Source organism: Carassius auratus, chromosome 9 (assembly GCF_003368295.1).
Source record: "Carassius auratus strain Wakin chromosome 9, ASM336829v1, whole genome shotgun sequence".
Classification (NCBI taxonomy): Eukaryota; Metazoa; Chordata; class Actinopteri; order Cypriniformes; family Cyprinidae; genus Carassius; species Carassius auratus.
Window position 1 is genome coordinate 6,662,283 of NC_039251.1, and position 20,251 is coordinate 6,682,533.

A 20,251-nucleotide genomic window follows, 5' to 3' on the forward strand; every position below is an offset into this window, starting at 1 on the left:
AGGTGCCGGTACTCTATTATATTCTTTTCTGTTTTTCTTTTTTTTTTTTGATGACTCCCCTCATCCCCTGAGGTAACAACAACTATACTGAAGGGGTTTTATATACAGCAGTCAACAGGCAACCTTAATAATAAATCCTTTTATTAGTTTGTGGATTTGCTTGAGCTAGAAAGAAATACTGAACATATATAAAATGTGCAAAAGGATTTAGAAAAAATACCATTAGAAAGAGCTACTGCATTAGGCCTACTGCATTCAAACTCCTGAACTGACTCAAATAATTCACGCTCCGAACTCCCGAACTGACTCAAATGATTCACGCTCCGAACTCCCAAACTGACTCAAATGATTCGCGAACCCGCTTTGAACTCACGAACTGACTCAAATGATTCGCGAACCAGCTACGAACTCCCGAACTGACTCAAATGATTCGCAAACCCGCTACGAATTCCCGAACTGTTTCAAATGATTCGCGATCCTGCTCCGAACTCCCGAACTGACTCAAATGATTCGCGAACCCGCTACGAACTCTCGAATTGATTCAAATGATCCGCGAAGCCGTTCCGAACTACCGAACTGATTCAAATGATTCGCGAACCCGCTCCGAACTCTTGAATTGATTCAATGATCCGCGAAGCCGCTACAAACTCCCGAACTGATTCAAATGATTTACGATCCCCAAACTGACTCAAATGATTCGCGATCCCGCTCCAAACTCCCGAACTGACTCAAATGATTCGCGAACCCGCTACAAACTCTCGAATTGATTCAAATGATCCGCGAAGCCGCTCCGAACTACCGAACTGATTCAAATGATTTGCGATCCCCAAACTGACTCAAATGATTCGCGATCCCCCTCCGAACTCCCAAACTCGTTCAAATGATTCACGCTTCATACTCCGAACTAGGAAGAATTAGGAAGCGTGCATTGTGCTCTGAAAAGCGGCCGCGCAGGCAAAGGATTAAAACCTCTATTAAAACAGATGTCCAAATGAACATACCGGTACACTAAAAGCACGTTCTTGGCGCATGGGGAGGTGGCAGTACGCTCAAGAGCTATATTTGGAAGTGCCGGTACTAAGTACCAGTGCGTACCGGCCCACAGCACTGGTTATTAGTACATGCATTATCTGGGAATCGAACCCATGACCTTTGGCATGTAAGTTTATCACAACCCTTTCACAACTTGCTTGCTTTCAAAAAAACATGCTTTCACAAAGTATCTTTTGGTTAAATAGCTGTAAGAAAGAAAAGACTGATCTCACAAAAAAACAAAATCAATAGTACACCAAAAGCTGAAATATGCATGCATGTACAGTAGTATTCATGTTATCACCTCAAATGTTAATGTGCTTATGTACCATTGAAGCATGTTTACCTTTGTCTTCAGCATATAATTGTACATACAGGCTCATTTCAAGCTTTATTGTGTGGATGATTTCTTTCTTAGTTGTGAAATCTATTTAGATTTTCATAAACTTAAGGTTAAAGATCACCTTGAATGCAGTGCAAGTTACCTTAGATAAGTGATGCAAATGCATAAATGTAAAATGTACAGAGACATGCATGTGGGCATTTGTTCTATATATGCATATATGCATGCATATTGTATTTGTGTGCTCGCTTCATGCGCACCATCGATTATCTGCATTTTAGCACATCTGGCCTGTTAGCATGCATGTGGGTGTTCATGCATACACACATATAAGAACAGAGAAAGAGCGAACTCTAATCTGTTCAAGCACCTCAACAGTTCAACTGTGCCCTTCAACAGTTGTCATTTGCTTCTTCAAATATCTTTGTCATTGAAGAGAGATTAAAAAACGCCTCAGTTGAATACGAACAAAGGCACAGCAGAGGAGCAACACAGTGCAAATTGCCTGATGATGAGGTGGCTAATCCCACTGCTAGTTTAATTGATACTTAAAGGCCTGCTATCCGCTCTGAAGTGCTGAGAGGCTACAAACCGCCTTCGCCAAGGTGTGGTAACAGGGTGAGTAACTGCAAGCGAGTTCTCTGTCTGCTAATGCTCTCTTGCCGTCCTCTGCAGTCTCAGCTCGCTCCTGTTTGCAGCAGTGCATAATAGAGCCATTTTAATCACTGTCTATTGTTTTGGGCTTTCTTTTCGCACCCTGGTGAAACCTCAGACCTTGTTCGTCCGCATTATACCAGTTGTCTCAGACGGTGTCTTGTCACTCGCAGGGCAGCATGAGTCCAGAGTGTTGTTGTGTGTTGACAGGCAGAGCTGGGCAGTGTTACCTGTGGAGGTTTGCATGCACAAATGAGCAGAATGGTTTCAGATGGTGATGTGGTCGCTCTGGAAGCATTGCATGCGATTCAAGGTAAGTTTTGTGTTTCTTTTGTTGTACTGGAAAGATGAAGTATGTAATTGCAATCCCACTTGCATCACCAAATGGGAAAATAATGATTGTTTTTCAAAGTAATCCAAAAAGTTGCAAGCATAATTCCACTTTCACTTTCAAGTTGAATCAGCTTGGTCTTATAATTGATTAATTTTACCATGCTATTTTTGAACTAAATTGAATCAGACTAAACTCACCTCTGTAGAGCTGCTCATAGCTAAACTGAACTTGTTTTATAATGTTTGATGAACTTGATTTAACTGAACTGAATCAACACTGAACAGTCTTTAGCTGAATAATGACACTATCATCTTTTTAAATTAAAGCTGCTTTAGAGCATAATTTGAGTTTTTTTTGAAGAGGTCTGTATCATTGGTTCTGCTATTTTCCAGTGAAGCTGATTTTAAACAATCTGTATTGTATAAAACACTATATTAAACAATTTTCACAAATGGTACAACAAATTCATGCTTAACTAACTGAAACTGTTTCTCTGCCTAAGGTGGACAAAATGCATCACACTTTTGGCAACAAAATAATCATCACAACGTCCTCACGTTGCGTTCGGAAGTTGCATCCAATTTGACGACTGTGTGTATGAAGCATGCGGCGAAGGTAAGTTTCTGAAATAAGCACTCGATTCTTTCTTCCCCGTCCCCCACTCTCTCAACTTCAAGAAGACTTTCTCCCACTAGAATTCTGGAATGATCATTAACCTTTCCTTTGGTCCCCCTCCCTCCTCCTTGCCAGGCTGTATCTCCTGTTCTGTTTGGTTCCTGGCCCCATATGCCACTTTCCTATTTCCTGGCTGTAGACAGCAGGGAGTAGCTCTATTATCACCTCCACTGAGCTGTCTTTGAATGTGAGAGGCAATTCCATTTCACTTTGCCACGGGGAGGAGGAGGCAGGCGTACTACCCAGCTCAAAGAAATTGGCTAAGGGTTCATTTTTATAGACGGAGTGCAAGGACAACGCTTTTCCTCTTGTGTTACTGAGAGTTTCAAATGTACTACACTAATGCTACGATTGCTATGGTGAAAATTGCTCAATATGGGTTTTGACAGGTGCATGGATCAAAACTGTTTGTTTGCATCAGAGAGGTGTCACTGCATTTAAATATTGCACATCCAGCCATTTATTCATATAGATTGCTATTGATGCACGGCCATTCTTTAATTTTCTTTTCGGTTTGTTTGAACTAAAACATGGTTTATGCAATTATTTCAACTAGTTCCTTGATTTTCTGCTTTGGAGGTTTTTAAATGTACTGCATTGATTGCATGTCACGATTGCTATTGTGAAAATAGTTTAATATTGAGAGGTGCACAGATCAAGACTGTTTGTTTCATAGGTGACATTGCACTCAAGTATTACACACAGAGTCATTTATTTATATATTTATGTTTCTAGCATTGCTATCTTATTGATGCATGGTTCAATTTGGTTTGCTTGATTCTTCTATAATTAGTTTGAATCAAAACATTCTTTATTCAAGTATTTAAACTAGTTATGATATATTGTACAATCATGGTATCTAAGTATTTTACAGGTGCACAAATCAAGACTGTTTTCATCAGAGAGGTGCCACTGCATTCAAATATTGCACATCTATGTTTTTAGAATTGCTATGATTGATGCAAAACCATTTCTAATTTTCACTTTGGTGTGATTGATTATTCCATAATCCAAATACATGCTTTATGCAAGTATTTGAAGTAGTTTTGCAGTCTTGATTTTGTGCATTGCTATATGTCAGAAACATGTAAAACTGCACTTGAAGGACACGTTGCACTCTTGCCATTGCCACATGATGCGCTATGGTTTCTATCAGCACAAATAGTTTTCTTCTACAGTCAGTTTTCTTAGTTAGTATAGTAAGTTCAATTATAACACAGAAATGTCCTATTATGCATTTGATTGCTGCTGCTTCGTGCAACCACAGTAATGTGAAAATGCACATAAAAGTTGAACCACAAAATTGCGTGGTTGTAATGCATTGAGTAAACTTTTGTGTCTAAGTTTGCATGCATAAAGTATTGCATGTATGCATGAAGATTCTTTCAATTTTTTCTTGCTTTTTTTGTGATGCAACAATGCTATTCTACATAAGCATGCATGATGCACTGAACAGCAAGTCTGCAGAGACTATGAATGCAAAATCTTTGCCAGCCATTAATTGTTTGGTGCATTACTGTTTTATCTTATGTGCAGTTCTGACAACCAGTCAAAGTTTGCAGCACTCAGGACAGCTAGAACTGAACACCTATATATTCTAGGATCGGTGTATTACTGGGGAAACTCAGCACAACACAGAGACTAGAAAGGTCTTTCTATCGTTTAGGGTCTGGGCAAGTATGTTGAAATCCTCCGAGGAGGCTGATGAAAAATGCAGCTGCTTTGAGCCATCACATGTCTTAAGCTAAAATTGATGTTTTATAAATAATTTCGACCCCACAAACATCAAAGGCCACAATCACAGCGACTCAGTGATATTCATTTGGCATAAGTCAGTTTCATTTTTCCGAGCTTTTCATCAGAAATGGCTTAAAAAGTAGACCTGCTCTGAATCTTTCATGACTTGGGGCTTGCAGGGGACAGCGGCTGATGTTCTTCACTTGTAGACGTCTGACAGCACGTGGCAGCGTCAACAACAAAATGGTCACAAACCCCCGTTGCACTTCCTGGGTCATACGGCCTGATAAATATTTCAAGAGACTAGCGACACACTGAGCGGCTGATAACAGGTCAGTTGCAGGTGATAAAAGTCAGTTTTAGTTGGGACATTAGGCCTTTTCTTCAGTGTGTGATATCATTTAGCCTTGTATTACACATCAGTGATTTAGCTTCGCATGCCCTGTACAGTAGGTTGACTGACAGTGCGAGAGATGTGAGAAATAAATGTAACTGTGCATCTTAACAGCTATGATGATTATCAAACCGCTGATCTGGCAAACAGCAGGCACGCTTGAGTTTTATACTACATCATGCTAAACTGGTAAAGTACGTCACTGTAAAAATGAAACGAACACCTATAGCGTTTTTAAAATGTCACAGGAGCTCCGAAAACCTAGAAAGCCAAATTTATTTCAGTAGTTTGACATGTTGCTGAGCCAACGCTCTAATAAACATTACAGTCTAAGAAAAGGCTGTAAAAATAGGGCTGTAATAGAGTTTCTGTATTGGTTTTTCACAGGTGTTTTAATCATATTTTGAAATATGCATTGCATTGTGTTTTGTTTTAGAGCTTTAAAGGAAATGCACAGATAATGTCCTGGACGAAAATGACCAATGCTTTAAACAATATTTCTACTTTTTTTTTTCTTGTAGTTTAAAATACGTATCACCCAAGTTGAGTAAAATTCTAAAAAAATATAGAGCATTCAATAGTATATTTTGAACTGAATTTTTAGACACCGTGTAAAAAAAAACCTGTGTTTGCATGATGTTAATATAACAGTATCAGTATGAACCAATCCACTGTTCATTCTGTGCTGTATAATACATCTTAATCTGGATTTTTTACATTTTTATTTTTTAACCCCCTTCGGAAATATTTGTCTTGTTTTTAAGCATGAAACTTGCAACATTTGAGCAAGGCTTGTGCTTAAAAGAAGAAACATATTTGCCTATGGAGTACAAAATATAAACATGATTCACACAATATTCAAAAAAAAAGTCTAAATATCTGATATTGAAATTTTCTATATTTTTTTTTTTTTGTTAAATTTGACAACAAAAAACATTTTGGTTCAGCTTTGCTCTTTCAGAACACTACAAAAAATACAGATTTAAAACAAAAGGTTTTTTTGGTTGCTGTTCAGCATGTCATATTTGAGTTGGACGTGCATATAATGCCTTAAAATTCTCCATACTGTAGGTGCTCACTAGTTTTTGGATCAGAACCAGTGTAATGTATTCACTATTAAAAAAAGAGTGAATGCATACAGAAGAGTATTCATGTGAAAATGTTCATTATCTGAGATGTTTTCATCTGGAAAAGTCAAGGTGCTCATTGTTTTTTTCCCTTCATGGTGCATCACCTCTGGAGTGACTTGCTACAGGGAAAGCTAAAAGTAGAACAAGCCAATGCTGGAAGCAACAGCTATCTATTTTTTATTAGAATTCTTAATTAAAATGTGAATTAATTTGGCGTGCACTGGTCTGTTATTGCAGATTATGTGGACATCATAATTAGACAAGGTTCAAGTTCAGGAAAGCTATACTGTCGCAAAGTGAACCGAACAGACCTTTTGCCTACCTGAAAGGCCACTGTCCTCATTAGCATTGCTTTTGTGGTGTCAGGTGTGGAAATAAAGCCAATAAATCGCTCTAATTTACTCTCTCCGATGCACCTTTTGTATTAAAGAACTTTTATTGATTTACTTTAATTAGGTGCATTTGTTCAATTAACACCTCTTAAAAACTTGAGGAACTTATTGTGCGTAAAACTCATTGTTCGCTCGTAAATAACAGAATGCTGTACGCATAATAACTCGAAAACAAGGGCACACACAGATAATTGGGTGAAACGCCAATCAGGGCAGCATAAATGTCGATTTTGCATCAATTCGAGAGCAAAAAGATATATTCAAAGTCCAGGTAAATCTGGCTCCTTTACTAGGCAGGGCTAGGTATGACAAGGAGAACATCAGTGACACCTGAGCAGGAGACCTAAAAGGACATCAATAATGAGAGGTGTGGGAGTGCTTCTCAAGGGACGACATGGGCCCGGAGTCGTCTGCACAGAGGCTAATAAGGGTTTAAAAGCCACAACTGTCCACACAGCCCACGCCAGCCCACCAGCCGTCTTTCTTTTCCAAAGAGCTGGCTGATGCTTTCTGACAGGCCTCAGCTGCGACCGCGGGGGACCGCGGCGGTCAGTGGTTATGTCAGCATCAAACAATGCAGCCTGCGCCTATTAGAGAGCCGAGGCGTTGATTAGAACGTGCCCTCTGAATATTCTCCCAATTCGACAAAGAAAGACGTCATATTTCGGCTTGACTTCTTCGTATGAATTTCATCTGGCATCTGGCAAACAACTTATAAATAACTCAAGGGCCATCTTAAATGCATTCCCATGAAATTTTTAGTGCCACTGTAATGTAAGCCACTACCTGTCATGAATGGCAAATAACCTCGGCCTCTCGACGTGTTTGTCCATCAGCTCACCGCCTTCCTCTTATATTCTCCAAAGAAAGCAATCTGTTCTGACTGGGATGGCCTTCACTGTCCCTGTATCCAGGCTGGCAATAATTTCGTTGTCATTTGCTGTGCGGTGACCACATCATTGATGTGACAGTGCCGGGCATTAGGTAAAGTCCCCAGACTAGTGCTCACTTACAGAAGCTGCCTCGATCTGTCATTGACAGTGATTCGATTAGACCTGGCTGGCAAACACGTTCCTTGGTGACATGGCCTCTTGATTTGTGCGGTCCTTAACCAACCTTCAAAAACTTTAATATGTGATCTTTTTTTTTTACATTAGCAGCCATTCATGCATTTGGCAGATGCATTTAAAGTGACTTAAATTAAAGGTATACATTTAAACAGTTCAAGCATTCCCTGGGAATCTAAACTCATGACCTTGTGTTGCTACAAGCATCAAAATTATTTTCAGGTAATAATATTTTGCCCCTGTCTTTATATATTTTAGTTTGCATCAGATGCATTGTATTTAAATCTGGCTTTTCATCTAGGCATTGCACGACTAATGAATGCCATTGTGAAGAATCTGCAATTTAGGTTTAGGAGGCATTAGATGTATTTTTCATCAATCTTATGTTTGCTTGTTCATTTAGGCGTTTGTTGGCATTGCACAACTAATAAATGCAGTGGTGAGGAATCTGCAATATCACTCAGATTTCAAGAACTGCAATATGTGATTTTCAAAATGTTGTCCTTGGCTTTGTGTTGATTCAGGTTGCAATAGATGCATTGCATTTGAATCCATTGTTTGGCTTTTTCATCTAGACCTTTGTTGGCATTGCATGACTAATAAATGCTTTGGTGAATATTCTGCAACATTACCTAATCTTCATGAACTATGTGATTTTTATATTTTGTCCTTGCCATTGTCTTGATTTAGGCTGCATCGGATTGCATTGTGTTTCAGTCCGATGTTCATCTAGGTAACTGTTGGCATTGCGCGAATAATAAATGCAATGGTGAAGATCCTGCAAGAACTTAAATATTTGATTTGCATGTATAATAATATTTTGTCATAATAATTGTCTTGGTTTAGATTAAATTGCATGCATTTTGTTAAGGCCGATGTAGGCCATGTTCATCTAGGCGTTGCACAGCTAATTAATGCTGTGGTGAGGAATCTCCAATATGACCCAATTTTTAAAAACTAAAAACTTTAATATAAGATTTTCATATTTTTTATCCTTGGCATCATCTTGATTTTGATTGCCTTAAGCTTCAATCAGATGTTTGGCTTTTTCATCAAGCCAGTTGTTGGCATTGCATGACTAATAAATGCTGTGATGAAGAATCTGTGATGTGACCCGACCTTTGAGAACTTTAATATGTGATTTTCAGGTAATAATATTTCGTCCTTGGCATTGTCTTGATTTAGGTCGCATCAGATTTGCATTGTGTTTCAGTCTAGGCATTGCACGACTAATGAACGCCGTGGTGAAGTATCTGCGACGTGACCTCAGGTAAACACCTCCAGATTGATGTCATCTATACAAGCTGTTTTCGCAGGTGAGGCTTTATTAGAGGTTCTTTCAATATCATCACCTCCAGGTCATTAGATTATCATCTTCTCCGGATCTTCTTGCCAAATCTGTTTTGGTATATAACAGAAAAGCATTTAGTGAAATTCGTTAGAGGCGCGCACGTGCAACAGCTGCTCGCCTGGGTCAGCGCAGTATGTTTGTACCCACCTGATGATGGAAAAGCTCTCCATCCAACACAATGACCCCCCGAGGGAGCGGCTGGCCTTACCGTTCCTAATCACGACGGCCCCTCGGCGATTGTGGCCACTGACTGTGCTAATAAGTGCAAAGTACAGGGGGCTAATACACAACAAAAGGAGAGGACAAAAACAAGTAGGGGGAGAAAAACAAACTCTTCAGGCAGGCACATACACGGTTAATTCAACAATAAGGCCTCAGAGTAAAGCCTGCCGGTAGCCTATTAAAGAGAAGGAGAAAGGGAGGAAAGGCAAATAATCCGGTAATGAGGATGAGATGATGGCCGCTCGCCCTGCTGGTAGGGTGCAGACAAGTCCGTGCATGCATGTTTCAGGAGAATAGATTACTGGACCCCATTGCCCTGTTATAATGACCCTTCTTGTTAGCCTCAGAGATGGAAGCCTCTTCATTAGATCTCAGAGCAACTCACCTCTGCCTGCATCCTTTCTGGGAGACAGGAGCTGTTTTGCACCCCTAAACACATGGTTTCTTTGCCTTGCGAATAAGATGGGATATTATAAGGTTCACAGTATAAACCTGTGTGGCTAAATATGGCAGGTAGGCTTTAATACAGAAAGATTTCATCAACAGAGATGAAAGGAAATAATGCGAGGAGCTTGTTAGTTACTCCACTATGTTTTGGGTCCTCTGTGATTTATGTGTAAAAATGAGTGCTGTCAAACGATTAATCTCGATAAATTGCATCCAAAATAAAAGTTTTTGTTTATATAATATGTGTGTCTGTATACATTTTATTATATATATATATATATATATATATATATATATATATATATATATATATATATATATATATATATACTACATGTATATATTTAAGAAATATGTGTTATGTTTCTATATTAAATGTTTATATATCATATAATTTATATGACTGTAAATATATACATGTAAACATTTTATAAATATGTGCTGTATGTGTGTTTTTATATGTACATAAAAATATACACTAAAGTATATCATGTAAACAAAAACTTTTATTTTGGATGCGATTAATCGCAATTAATCGTTTGACAGCACTAGTAAAAATTAATAGCAATCGTACATTATGTAACGCCCTCAGATTACTTTTACTCACCTGATTCCATTTGACAGACATTAAACCCTGTGTAATAAAGTAATAAAAATGTGACTTTATATATGTGACTATATATCAAAACCGTTTAATCATGTTTTTCGACCCCCAAACAGAAGTAATGTGATCAGTGGGTTGCAACAGCAGGGAACAAAAACACGCTTAATGCAAATAATAAATTGCACTGAAGCATAATTGAGCATATTTAGCATAACCAGCCTTTCTTAGTGATGAGAAACTAGTTTTCATTTCTTTTGTTGTGGATGCCACCCAATCAAACTCTATAATATTTTGGCTCAAATTCAACCGTCATTTTGTAAATCCGATGCATCTACAAAATTTTTATTTTCCCTATTCATGCTAATTGTGCATATTGTTGGGCATGTGCAGTTAATTGGAATATTAATCAATTTGAGTGTTTTGATTTTAAGGACACTTTTGTTGCATGCATTCGGTAAAATCTGAATCAAAGGCATTTGAAAACCACTGATGTAACTTTTGTTTTTGATATATTTTTGTTTACAGTCGGTTCTTAAAATGTTTCAACCTGATGCTGCGACGTTAAGTGTGTTTTTGCGTTATTTAAAGGGCCAGAACGCGAGGGATAACGTGACGCGGTGCTAGAGCGAGGTCTCCGAGACTCATCATCAGAGACTTCAGCAGTGCTTTCTAATCGGTCGTGCATGGGGAGAGTCGGTTGTGCCAGTGAGACAGGTGAGATGGTCTGATAAGAAGAGCCTATTTCAGGCTGCTGAGGGGGAGGACGATCTGACTCCTATCAGATGACCGCTGGGATGCTGACATACGTGTTACTCTAGAATAAGGCACAACTGAGAGGTGATTAGGTAAAACTTTGAAAGCTAACTGTAGGCTCTGATTTGTGAGGGAAATAAATGCACGCCACCAACCATGGCGTCTTGGAAAAGCGTTAAACAATTGCAAAATCATTTTCCCTGCTTACACTGCATGCATTATTTTTTCCTCGAATAATGACATTACATCGTTACTAGCCAACATGCATAAAGACTGGATATTTATGGAAACGGACGTCTCCTTATGTAAAGAGAGAGAGGGAGAGAGCGACAGTCATTCAAATCTCATTAAATGTATGTCTCCATGAAAGGTTCTTTAAAACTCGCTTGGCTCTGATCCACAAACCTCAGAAGTGTCCATCAGCCAACATATAAACACCCAAGATCACGTCTCTCTCTCTCGCTGCCAATATAATAATTCATACAGTATACATATATATGTATATATGAAGGAAAAAAAAATATATTAAAAAAGGTATTGCCATTTAAAGGTAATATTATCCAGATTCCATTTGCATGCATTTTAGAACTAATTACAGCGTCTGCAATTAAATGAACATCTAAATAATTGTAATTGATCGTACCTTGTATTGGCAGCATCTTACAAGATGCAAAATAGAACTGTTATTGCTTTGCTCCCAAGCATTTGGGAAAAACAGACATTTAATTATTCTATGTGCTTTATTAGACATAACAAATCATTTCAATATATATATATATATTATGAAAGAAATTTTGACAAACACATTTTTTCCCCCAAAATGTGTTCGACTCCTGCCTGATTTGATTGTTTCTGGCATGTTTTGAAGCGTAAAGCGTTGAATGCGCAACTTGAAGTAGTCCATCCACATCAAATATTTACATGTCTTGGGAGCAGTAAACAGATCTTCAAGAAAAAGCCGATATTTCACGCCATAACGCAAACATTTTAGGTAGTGCGCGAGGCGTGTCATTTCAAGTGCTTAAAATAATGAATAATTAAGTTTTTGTGCTAAACCTGCCGACTTCCACCGTATTCACACAATGGCCTCGAAGGGAAGACAATAGGGTTTATTTGCACTACTTAGTGCGCTCCTGAAGAATCACGAGAGCCCCAATTTTCACAGACTATAGTATACAAACATGGATGACCAGCAGAAGTGAATACACTGTGGCGTGTAAGCCTCCTTGATTACACTAATTAAGTGCTGTCTAATTAAATTACCGTCTCGTGTTAACCAATAGCAAAAGTTGATTCATTAACCATGCAGACCGAGGACTGAAAAGCAAAGCCTTTCCTGATTGCAGGCTAGTGTCAATTGGCTAATTTGCCGACTTGCACAAAGTAGCTCGAACCGCAGGAAGGCGTTAGTTTTCTCTCGCGCTCGCGTTAATTGCTATTTGTCATCGAGCGATGCAGCTCGAGCGTTGCATCTCGCCAGCTCTCGCGCGCTCCAAGAAATGCATGATTGTGGGCAGTGGCTACCCAAACGCACAAGCATCTGAGCTCGCCTTGCAGGACTATCCTATTATATCTATCGGCGACAACCTGGAGAGAAGTTCACCTCTGAAAAAAAACTCCGCTGGGATGACGAATCAGTCAGAGGCAGACAATTTCGCGGACTCCAAGGACTCATCAGGGGACGTCCAGCGAGGCAAACTCTCTCCTGATCTTGACGGAGTCGGCGACAGTCGTCACACTTTCGATGGATCTGCGGGAGAAAGGTATCTCCTGTCTCAGTCCAGTCAAGTGCAGCCGAGTCCCACCACCATGTTTCCTTACCCGGGTCAGCATGCACCGACGCACCCGGCTTTCTCCATCGGCAGCCCGAGCCGGTACATGGCTCACCACCCGGTCATCACTAACGGAGCCTACAACAGTCTGCTGAGCAACTCTTCTCCGCAAGGCTATCCGACTGCGGGCTACCCATACGCGCAGCAGTACGGACACGCGTACCAAGGCACGGCTTTCTACCAGTTTTCCTCCGCTCAGGCTGGGCTCGTGCCCGGCAAAGCGCAGGTTTACCTCTGCAACAGGGCCCTGTGGATTAAATTTCACAGACATCAAACGGAGATGATTATTACCAAGCAAGGACGGTAGGTGATGGGCAATTGTCCGTTTGAAACTACTAGGCTATTTTGCACATATTTATGTTTTCGTATCGGAAATATCAATGGAACAAATTAAGGTGGGCAAATTACATGGAATGCACTTTTTTTTCCTTCCGAAAGAGGTTTAGGATATTTAAATTATTTTTTTTTATTGTAGTTTGTTTTTCCAAGGAAAAAATAAATAAATGTTTTTAATTTGATCCGCCTGTTTATTTTCATTAATGCATTTGTATTTCTTTATTATTCGTTTTATTTATTTAGGTATTTAAATCCATTTAATTTTCCTGCTGTATCCTTCACTCTTAAAAATAAAGGTGCTTTAAAAGGTTCTTCACAGCGATGCCATAGAAGAACCATTCAATCAAAGGTTCTGTAAAGAACCATCTCTTTCTTACCTTTTTATAATCTGAAAAACATTCTTTCGCCACAAAGATACTTTTGTGAAACAGAAAGGCTCTTTTAGATGTTTAGACAAAAAGGTTCTTCTATCGCATCGTGAAACACCTTTTTATTTTTAAGAGTGTCGTCTTTTAATAATCTAATATTATTTTTAGATATGCTATTCCAAAATATTTACATTCGTTTAGTACTTAATTATTCTTTTATTATTAATTGTCCTTCGATTAAATGTTCTTAGAAAATGTACTATATTCCATATTAAAGATTGCAAACCCGCGTTGGCTAGCAGACCTGCAGTATTGTGCACTGAAACTTTACATTTTCTACACCCTCAGGCGAATGTTCCCGTTTTTGAGTTTCAACATATCTGGCCTCGACCCAACGGCGCATTACAATATCTTTGTGGACGTGATTCTCGCGGATCCGAACCACTGGCGCTTTCAAGGAGGAAAATGGGTCCCGTGCGGCAAAGCGGACACCAATGTTACAGGTAAACAAATATGGTTTTATTTCTTCTTCTTTTTTTTTGCCTTTGTTTATATAATTAGAAATGTTGTTATTATTATTATTATTATTATTATCTGTCTGTCTGATTAAAATTGATTTGAGTTTATTTTTAATAATTTATTTATTATTTTCGTTGTTGTCCTGGCTCAGAACTGACATTGCAATTATATTGTAATCAGGGAACAGGGTGTACATGCACCCGGATTCGCCAAACACTGGTGCGCACTGGATGCGTCAAGAGATATCCTTTGGAAAACTGAAACTAACCAACAATAAAGGAGCAACGAACAACACGGGACAGGTTAGTTATTTATCGATAGATACTTTTCTTTTTAGTTTTCCTAATGTGTCTAATATGCATTCAGACTGCGAATATAAAATATTAACAACAATGCTGTGCGTTTCATGTCTAGAGAAAAATTAATTATTGTTAGCTATTCTTGCAGTTGCAAATTAGGCTAAAATCGTGTGGAATAACAATCCGCTCCAAAAACATTTTTTAGTGTTATATGAAAATGTGTGATTTTGTGGCAGGATCATTTTAAAATGAAAATGTTACTTTAACATTCTTTGTTGTAACCATGTGGAAACGTTTTTTTTCCAGCCATAATATTATATTTCTGAATTTTAGTTAAACTGGGTAATTTACATTTAGCCATGAATTACATTGTAATAAGCTGACAAAACTTGGTAAAATGTTGTTAAATTAGTTTAATGTTGCTGTTCGAAACGGAACAACAGACGCGTAAAGACGCGTGAGGAGATGTTCCCTGACACTCGTTTTTTCGCTTGAATTCCTGCAGATGGTCGTACTGCAGTCTCTGCATAAATACCAGCCTCGACTGCATGTGGTGCAGGTGAACGAGGACGGAACCGAGGACACGAGCCAACCAGGGCGCGTGCAGACGTTCACGTTCCCGGAGACGCAGTTTATTGCGGTCACCGCATATCAAAATACTGACGTAAGAAAGTTTGATTTCTGAAAATTCGAATGTTTTGATGAGGTTAGACGTTCTTAAGTGTTTGAATCTCCTGTCATTTATAGATCACGCAGCTAAAAATCGACCACAATCCATTTGCGAAGGGATTCCGTGACAATTATGACACGTAAGTTTCGGTTTCTCTTGTTTAAATAGTGACCCTTCTATCATGTCTCACCAATAAAAATTTTTATCAGGGTTAATCAAATATTAAATACTAAATACAAATATTAAATAACACGTGAAATACATTTTTCTTCTATGATCTTAACCAAAATATATTCCGCATATGTGCATGCGTGCGAATTTCCATTTCTCAGTAATAAAGATCATATAACTCTGGCAGGTTATTATTCTTGCAAGATCTAGAAATCGTGTGTGATTTTTGTTTTATGTCCTCTTAAGTCCTGCTGGGATTTCTTATGAAATATGACTCTTTTTTTGACTCTTAATTCCCATTGGCTGATGTATTAATAACCATTTGCGTGCGTTTCGTGCTTTGGCCTGGCGAAATCTCTAGACTAAAATCTGAATTTCCCTTCACAGCATCTCAGTGTGGCATTGACGCGTGCTGTGTGTTTTGGCCCGCAATATTTATTTTGAAAAGTTTTGAGAAAAACAACAGTTTAGTTATTTTGTTTTTAATAATTATAATTTGGTGCAGTGGATTGATCGTGCGCAGTGCTAATTTGTTTATTCGCGCAATTACGCACAGAACGGAAAATTGTGAGGGGGGGAAAAATCGTATGCTCTCGTGCATATTTGCAACGCTTTATTTACGCTTATCTACGCTTCTCATATGCAACATTAACGTGTTTGTCCACCATCTTTCTCCAGTGTCTACACAGGGTGCGACATCGATCGGTTGACGCCGTCCCCGGGTGACTCTCCGCGCTCTCAGATCATGCCTAGCGCAAGATATGCCATGGCTGGTTCTTTCCTGCAGGACCAATTTGTCAGCTCGTATGCCAAGTCCCGCTTTCACCCTGGCGTCGGAGGCGCTCCTGGCACGGACCGCAGCGTCCCACTTAGTAACAGCTTGCTCTCCCCGCAACAAACCGAGGAGACCACGGTGGCCTCCCCGCAGCGATGGTTTGTCACCCCTGCCAACAACCGACTGGACTTTGCCGCCTCGGCATACGATGCTGCAGCGGCTGCCGATTTCGCCGGTAACGCGGCCACCCTTCTGTCGTACGCAGCTGCTGGAGTGAAAGCGCTGCCCTTGCCCGGCGCGGGGTGCTCGAACAGACCCCTGGGGTATTACGGCGAGCCGCCGGGGTGGGGTCCCCGCACGCCACCGCAATATTGCAGCAAGTCCAGCTCGGTCCTGTCATGCTGGCCATCCAACTCCGTGGGAAGCCGAACCTCCTCCGGTTACCTGGTCCCTGGTCTCGAGGACGGAGACGCCATCGCGCCCGAGAGGTCACCGCTAGGGGGCGCGGACGAGTCCAAACCCAAAGACCTGTCTGAATCCAGCTGGATAGAAACCCCGTCCTCAATTAAATCCATCGATTCGAGCGATTCTGGGATTTTTGAGCAAGCCAAGCGGAGGAGGATTTCGCCATCTGCCACGCCGGTTTCCGAGACATCGTCTCCATTAAAATCCGAAATGTTGACGCCGAGGGAATGCGAGAAAAACTGCTCCAAGGACATCGGCTACTACAGCTTTTACCCCCACAGTTAGAAAAACTCGTGCATGGCCCAAAGGATTCACGAGTGACTTATAATCTATTTATTCCTATTTATGTGCTTGTTTATTTATTCCTATACTATCTTGGTCGCGTCGAAAACCTGTGACTCGAGCAGAGATGTAAGCGGTTTTCGTTCCCAAATGACATTTTTAAGGTTCTAACTGTCAAACCTATTGTAAGTATGAAAGTACTGTACATATTTGTATTTATCTATCCGTTTGTGATTCTTCTCGTTGATGTACAATAGGCCTGCCTAGAGAAAACCGGGTTAGGTTTGTTTAATGTACTTAGTTAGACGTTCGTTCGTTCGAATAGCTACATATAGGCCTATTAAATATTTTGATGTTTGAAAAAATAAGGATACAAGTCGTATAGTCCCTCTGACTGGAAATATGGCGGACGCATGTCGGGTTTTATGTAAGCTTATATTGATGTTGCTTTTAGAGTCGCGTCGTCTGTTCGTAAATATCATAGTTCGTAGTTTCATTTTGTGGACGTATGTTTTTAACCACACCTGCGTACAATTTTGTTTTTAAGAGATAAAAACATAGGCTATCATTTCACGTTTGCCTATTACCAACCCGGCCATTCATTTGTATTTCATAAGCTGCTAATGTGTAAAGGTCATGTAACTGTTTGTATGCTTAACTGCAATAAATATGACAGAATGTGAAACCCCGGGCGAAGTACACAAGACTCCAACTAAGCTGATTTCGAAACCGAATATGTTTAATTTCTCTCTAGGCCACATGTCTGAGAGAGGCATATCGATAACCCCAGTCACAATGTCAATTTTGTTGCTTGTAGGCCTACGATGCATTTTCATAATAAAATATAGTCATGCAATGCAACAAATCAGAAAATCGATCATAACATTTTTAGTAGCTTTAGATAAGCTACCCTATTCATAAGCTACTATTTAATGCGTTTTTTAAATGGGGAAAAATGCAGTTGGCTACTATATATTTACAGTAGACATAAGGTTAATGTATGAGTGTCATTATATTAAATACACATCAAACCAACTGCCATGCATTAAATGTAGCACAAATTTGTAAAATAAGATATTCAATGTTAAGAATGTAATATTTGTGCAGTTTATTTAGTGCATAGCCATGTAGTTGCTCTTGTATAATTAGGGCCAGAAAGTAACCTGTTGTCCGGACAGAAATGCCCTGAATTTATTTATTTTTTAAAAATGGGCCTGTCTAATTTAGTTAGACAGTGTAGTGATCTTTTTAGTTAACTGATTTTTAAAAGAACAGTATTTGGCATGCATTAACTATATAACCTACTCTCATAAATATATAAACTGCGCCTGAAAATTAGTAAAATAATATCTTAGATATAATATTTTATTGCGTTTATGAATTTAAGCACGTCTTGCAGCCACATACATTACCTTTTGGGGCCACAGTAGCGTATGTTACACACACATTAAAACATGACTACATGTAATAATAGTGTCTTGTTTCACACAAATCTCTAACCTTGATGGGCGTGTATATATCTATGAATCTAAATGAGCACTCAACTATTGCCAAAAGCACACATTGTGTACAATATCGTGATTCACATAAGTACATACCACACAATTTTGCAATCACCATCAACATTTCACAAGCTATTTTTAAGGAGTTTTGAACAGATTTATAAAATGTGTGTTATAAAACACTACACCTTAATCTTGGCCCTGAGTATGCAGTACTGCACATTTTTCCTGCTCCTCTAATTCTTCTCATGAGCAATAATTCAGGATAACATACTGTCATACCACTCTTACTTTTTTAGCCATGCACAGATATATAGCATTAAAAGTAGGCTAAGAGTAGTGTGACCGTATGCCATCGTTTTGAGAAATGCTTTTTGATAGTTTGCTGCCTCCCTGTGGTTCAGTGAGATGCTGCCTAGTAAAGCAACATTTTAAAACCGTTCTTTTGGAATTCCTAAATATAGACTAAATATGATATTAATTTACAGTTCATTATTTGATTCAAAAACCGAATCTTCAAGGAAAAGGCCGCCATATCTTACGTTCTTAGATCAGCCGCTGTAAACCTGTATTACACAACTGCGAACTCTAGATGGCGACAACATCGTATTTATGAAACCAAAACACACTTGTATTATATGGTAGCATATGTGATTATACACTTTTATTATCAATGATGTACTATGCAATATTATTGAATGCTAGTATATCTATATAATATACAAAAATGAGTGGCATTTATTTAAAAAAAAGAAAAGTTAACACCTCAATCTTTGCAAAAGTTATAAAAGAAAATTTACCCGAGAAGTACCAATACAGCATTGGAGCACAAATGATAACTGGTTTGAATGTACTGTCTAATGCAGTTAAACTGAAACACAAGTTTGACTTAAATGTCCAAATCCTGTATGTGAGCAGGAGGCTTTTACTGTAGATGCTTTAAGATGGTCCAGGATTTCTATTATTTCGGCTTCACCCAAATTATAAATAAGTTGAGTCCTAGTGCAGGTCTCACAATGACCGTGCAGATGACAGATTTAAAAGCACAGCGGTAGTTTTGTTGGCTAAAAATGTGAAACCACTGCACTGAGTTATTGTAAAGAAGAAAGTGTAAATATTTAATAATGAGACATTGTATTATAAGGGGAGACCTGTTTGCACAGTTTTACTCCAGTATTTCTCAGAATAGATTTACTGTATATTTGAAAGTCAGTTTCTGTGTACAATCAAACCTTAAAGTCTAGTAAAAAAAAGCTATTGAACATTTTTACCATTACTTTCCAGGAAAAAAAGGTGCTCACTAAATACTGATCTCACAAGGGGGCATGTTGTCACACTATAGAGGTAAGTTGTCACTATGGGATGTTGTCATTATACATAAACAAAGCAATATAGTCATGAAATGGTAAACTGGGAATCACCGGAACTAGAAATTTCCTGAAAATATTTATTTATTTGTTAAATCTATTCACTGACTATCGCATGTAAATCTCACAGCACTTTTCTCAGAACAAGTGTAAACCATCTAGCCAACTGAATAAAACAAAAATGCTAATCCTTTTACTATTTACACTGGGATGCAAACAAAATAAGCTAATGAAAATTGCCAATTGCTAAACCACAATCTTCCAAACTTCTGACTTTCTTAATCTCTGTGATGCATAAAAACTTTCTGAAACTCATATGGACAAAAACGCATCTTTTATGTTTATTATCCTATTTGAAATAAGCCAGGAAATGACAAAAATGTAGTTTTCCGTGTACTATCCCTTTTAGAAACTGGTATTCAGATAAGCAATTGTGCAATTAGACTGTTGACTTAAAATCTCAAAGTTATTAAGATGCAAACACACGTGAGCACTAGAAGTTATTTGTTGAAAATGCCTTTGTAATCGCT

At 38.8% G+C, this 20,251-nt stretch overlaps 1 protein-coding gene and 1 long non-coding RNA gene across 2 annotated transcripts; both read left to right on the plus strand.

Annotated features, from left to right (window-relative positions):
* Positions 1-1,444: 1,444 nt before the first annotated feature.
* On the plus strand, positions 1,445-5,819 carry LOC113108244 (uncharacterized). The gene is made up of 3 exons (XR_003292761.1): positions 1,445-2,342; positions 2,866-2,978; positions 3,114-5,819. It is a non-coding gene; the product is annotated as an uncharacterized LOC113108244 (long non-coding RNA).
* Positions 5,820-12,059: 6,240 nt separating this feature from the next.
* Positions 12,060-17,537, plus strand: tbr1b (T-box brain transcription factor 1b). The gene is made up of 6 exons (XM_026271151.1): positions 12,060-13,270; positions 14,020-14,174; positions 14,371-14,492; positions 14,995-15,153; positions 15,237-15,298; positions 16,009-17,537. Exons 1-6 carry the CDS (start codon positions 12,588-12,590, stop codon positions 16,853-16,855), a joined length of 2,028 nt encoding a protein of 675 aa, XP_026126936.1. The 5' UTR covers positions 12,060-12,587; the 3' UTR covers positions 16,856-17,537.
* Positions 17,538-20,251: the final 2,714 nt, after the last annotated feature.

Coding starts and splice junctions, on each gene's coding strand:
- tbr1b (XM_026271151.1), top strand. CDS start 12,588: ATGCAGCTCGAGCGTTGCATCTCGCCAGCTCTCGCGCGCTCCAAGAAA. Junction 13,271..14,019: donor ATTATTACCAAGCAAGGACG/GTAGGTGATGGG, acceptor CTACACCCTCAG/GCGAATGTTCCCGTTTTTGA. Junction 14,493..14,994: donor CAACGAACAACACGGGACAG/GTTAGTTATTTA, acceptor GAATTCCTGCAG/ATGGTCGTACTGCAGTCTCT.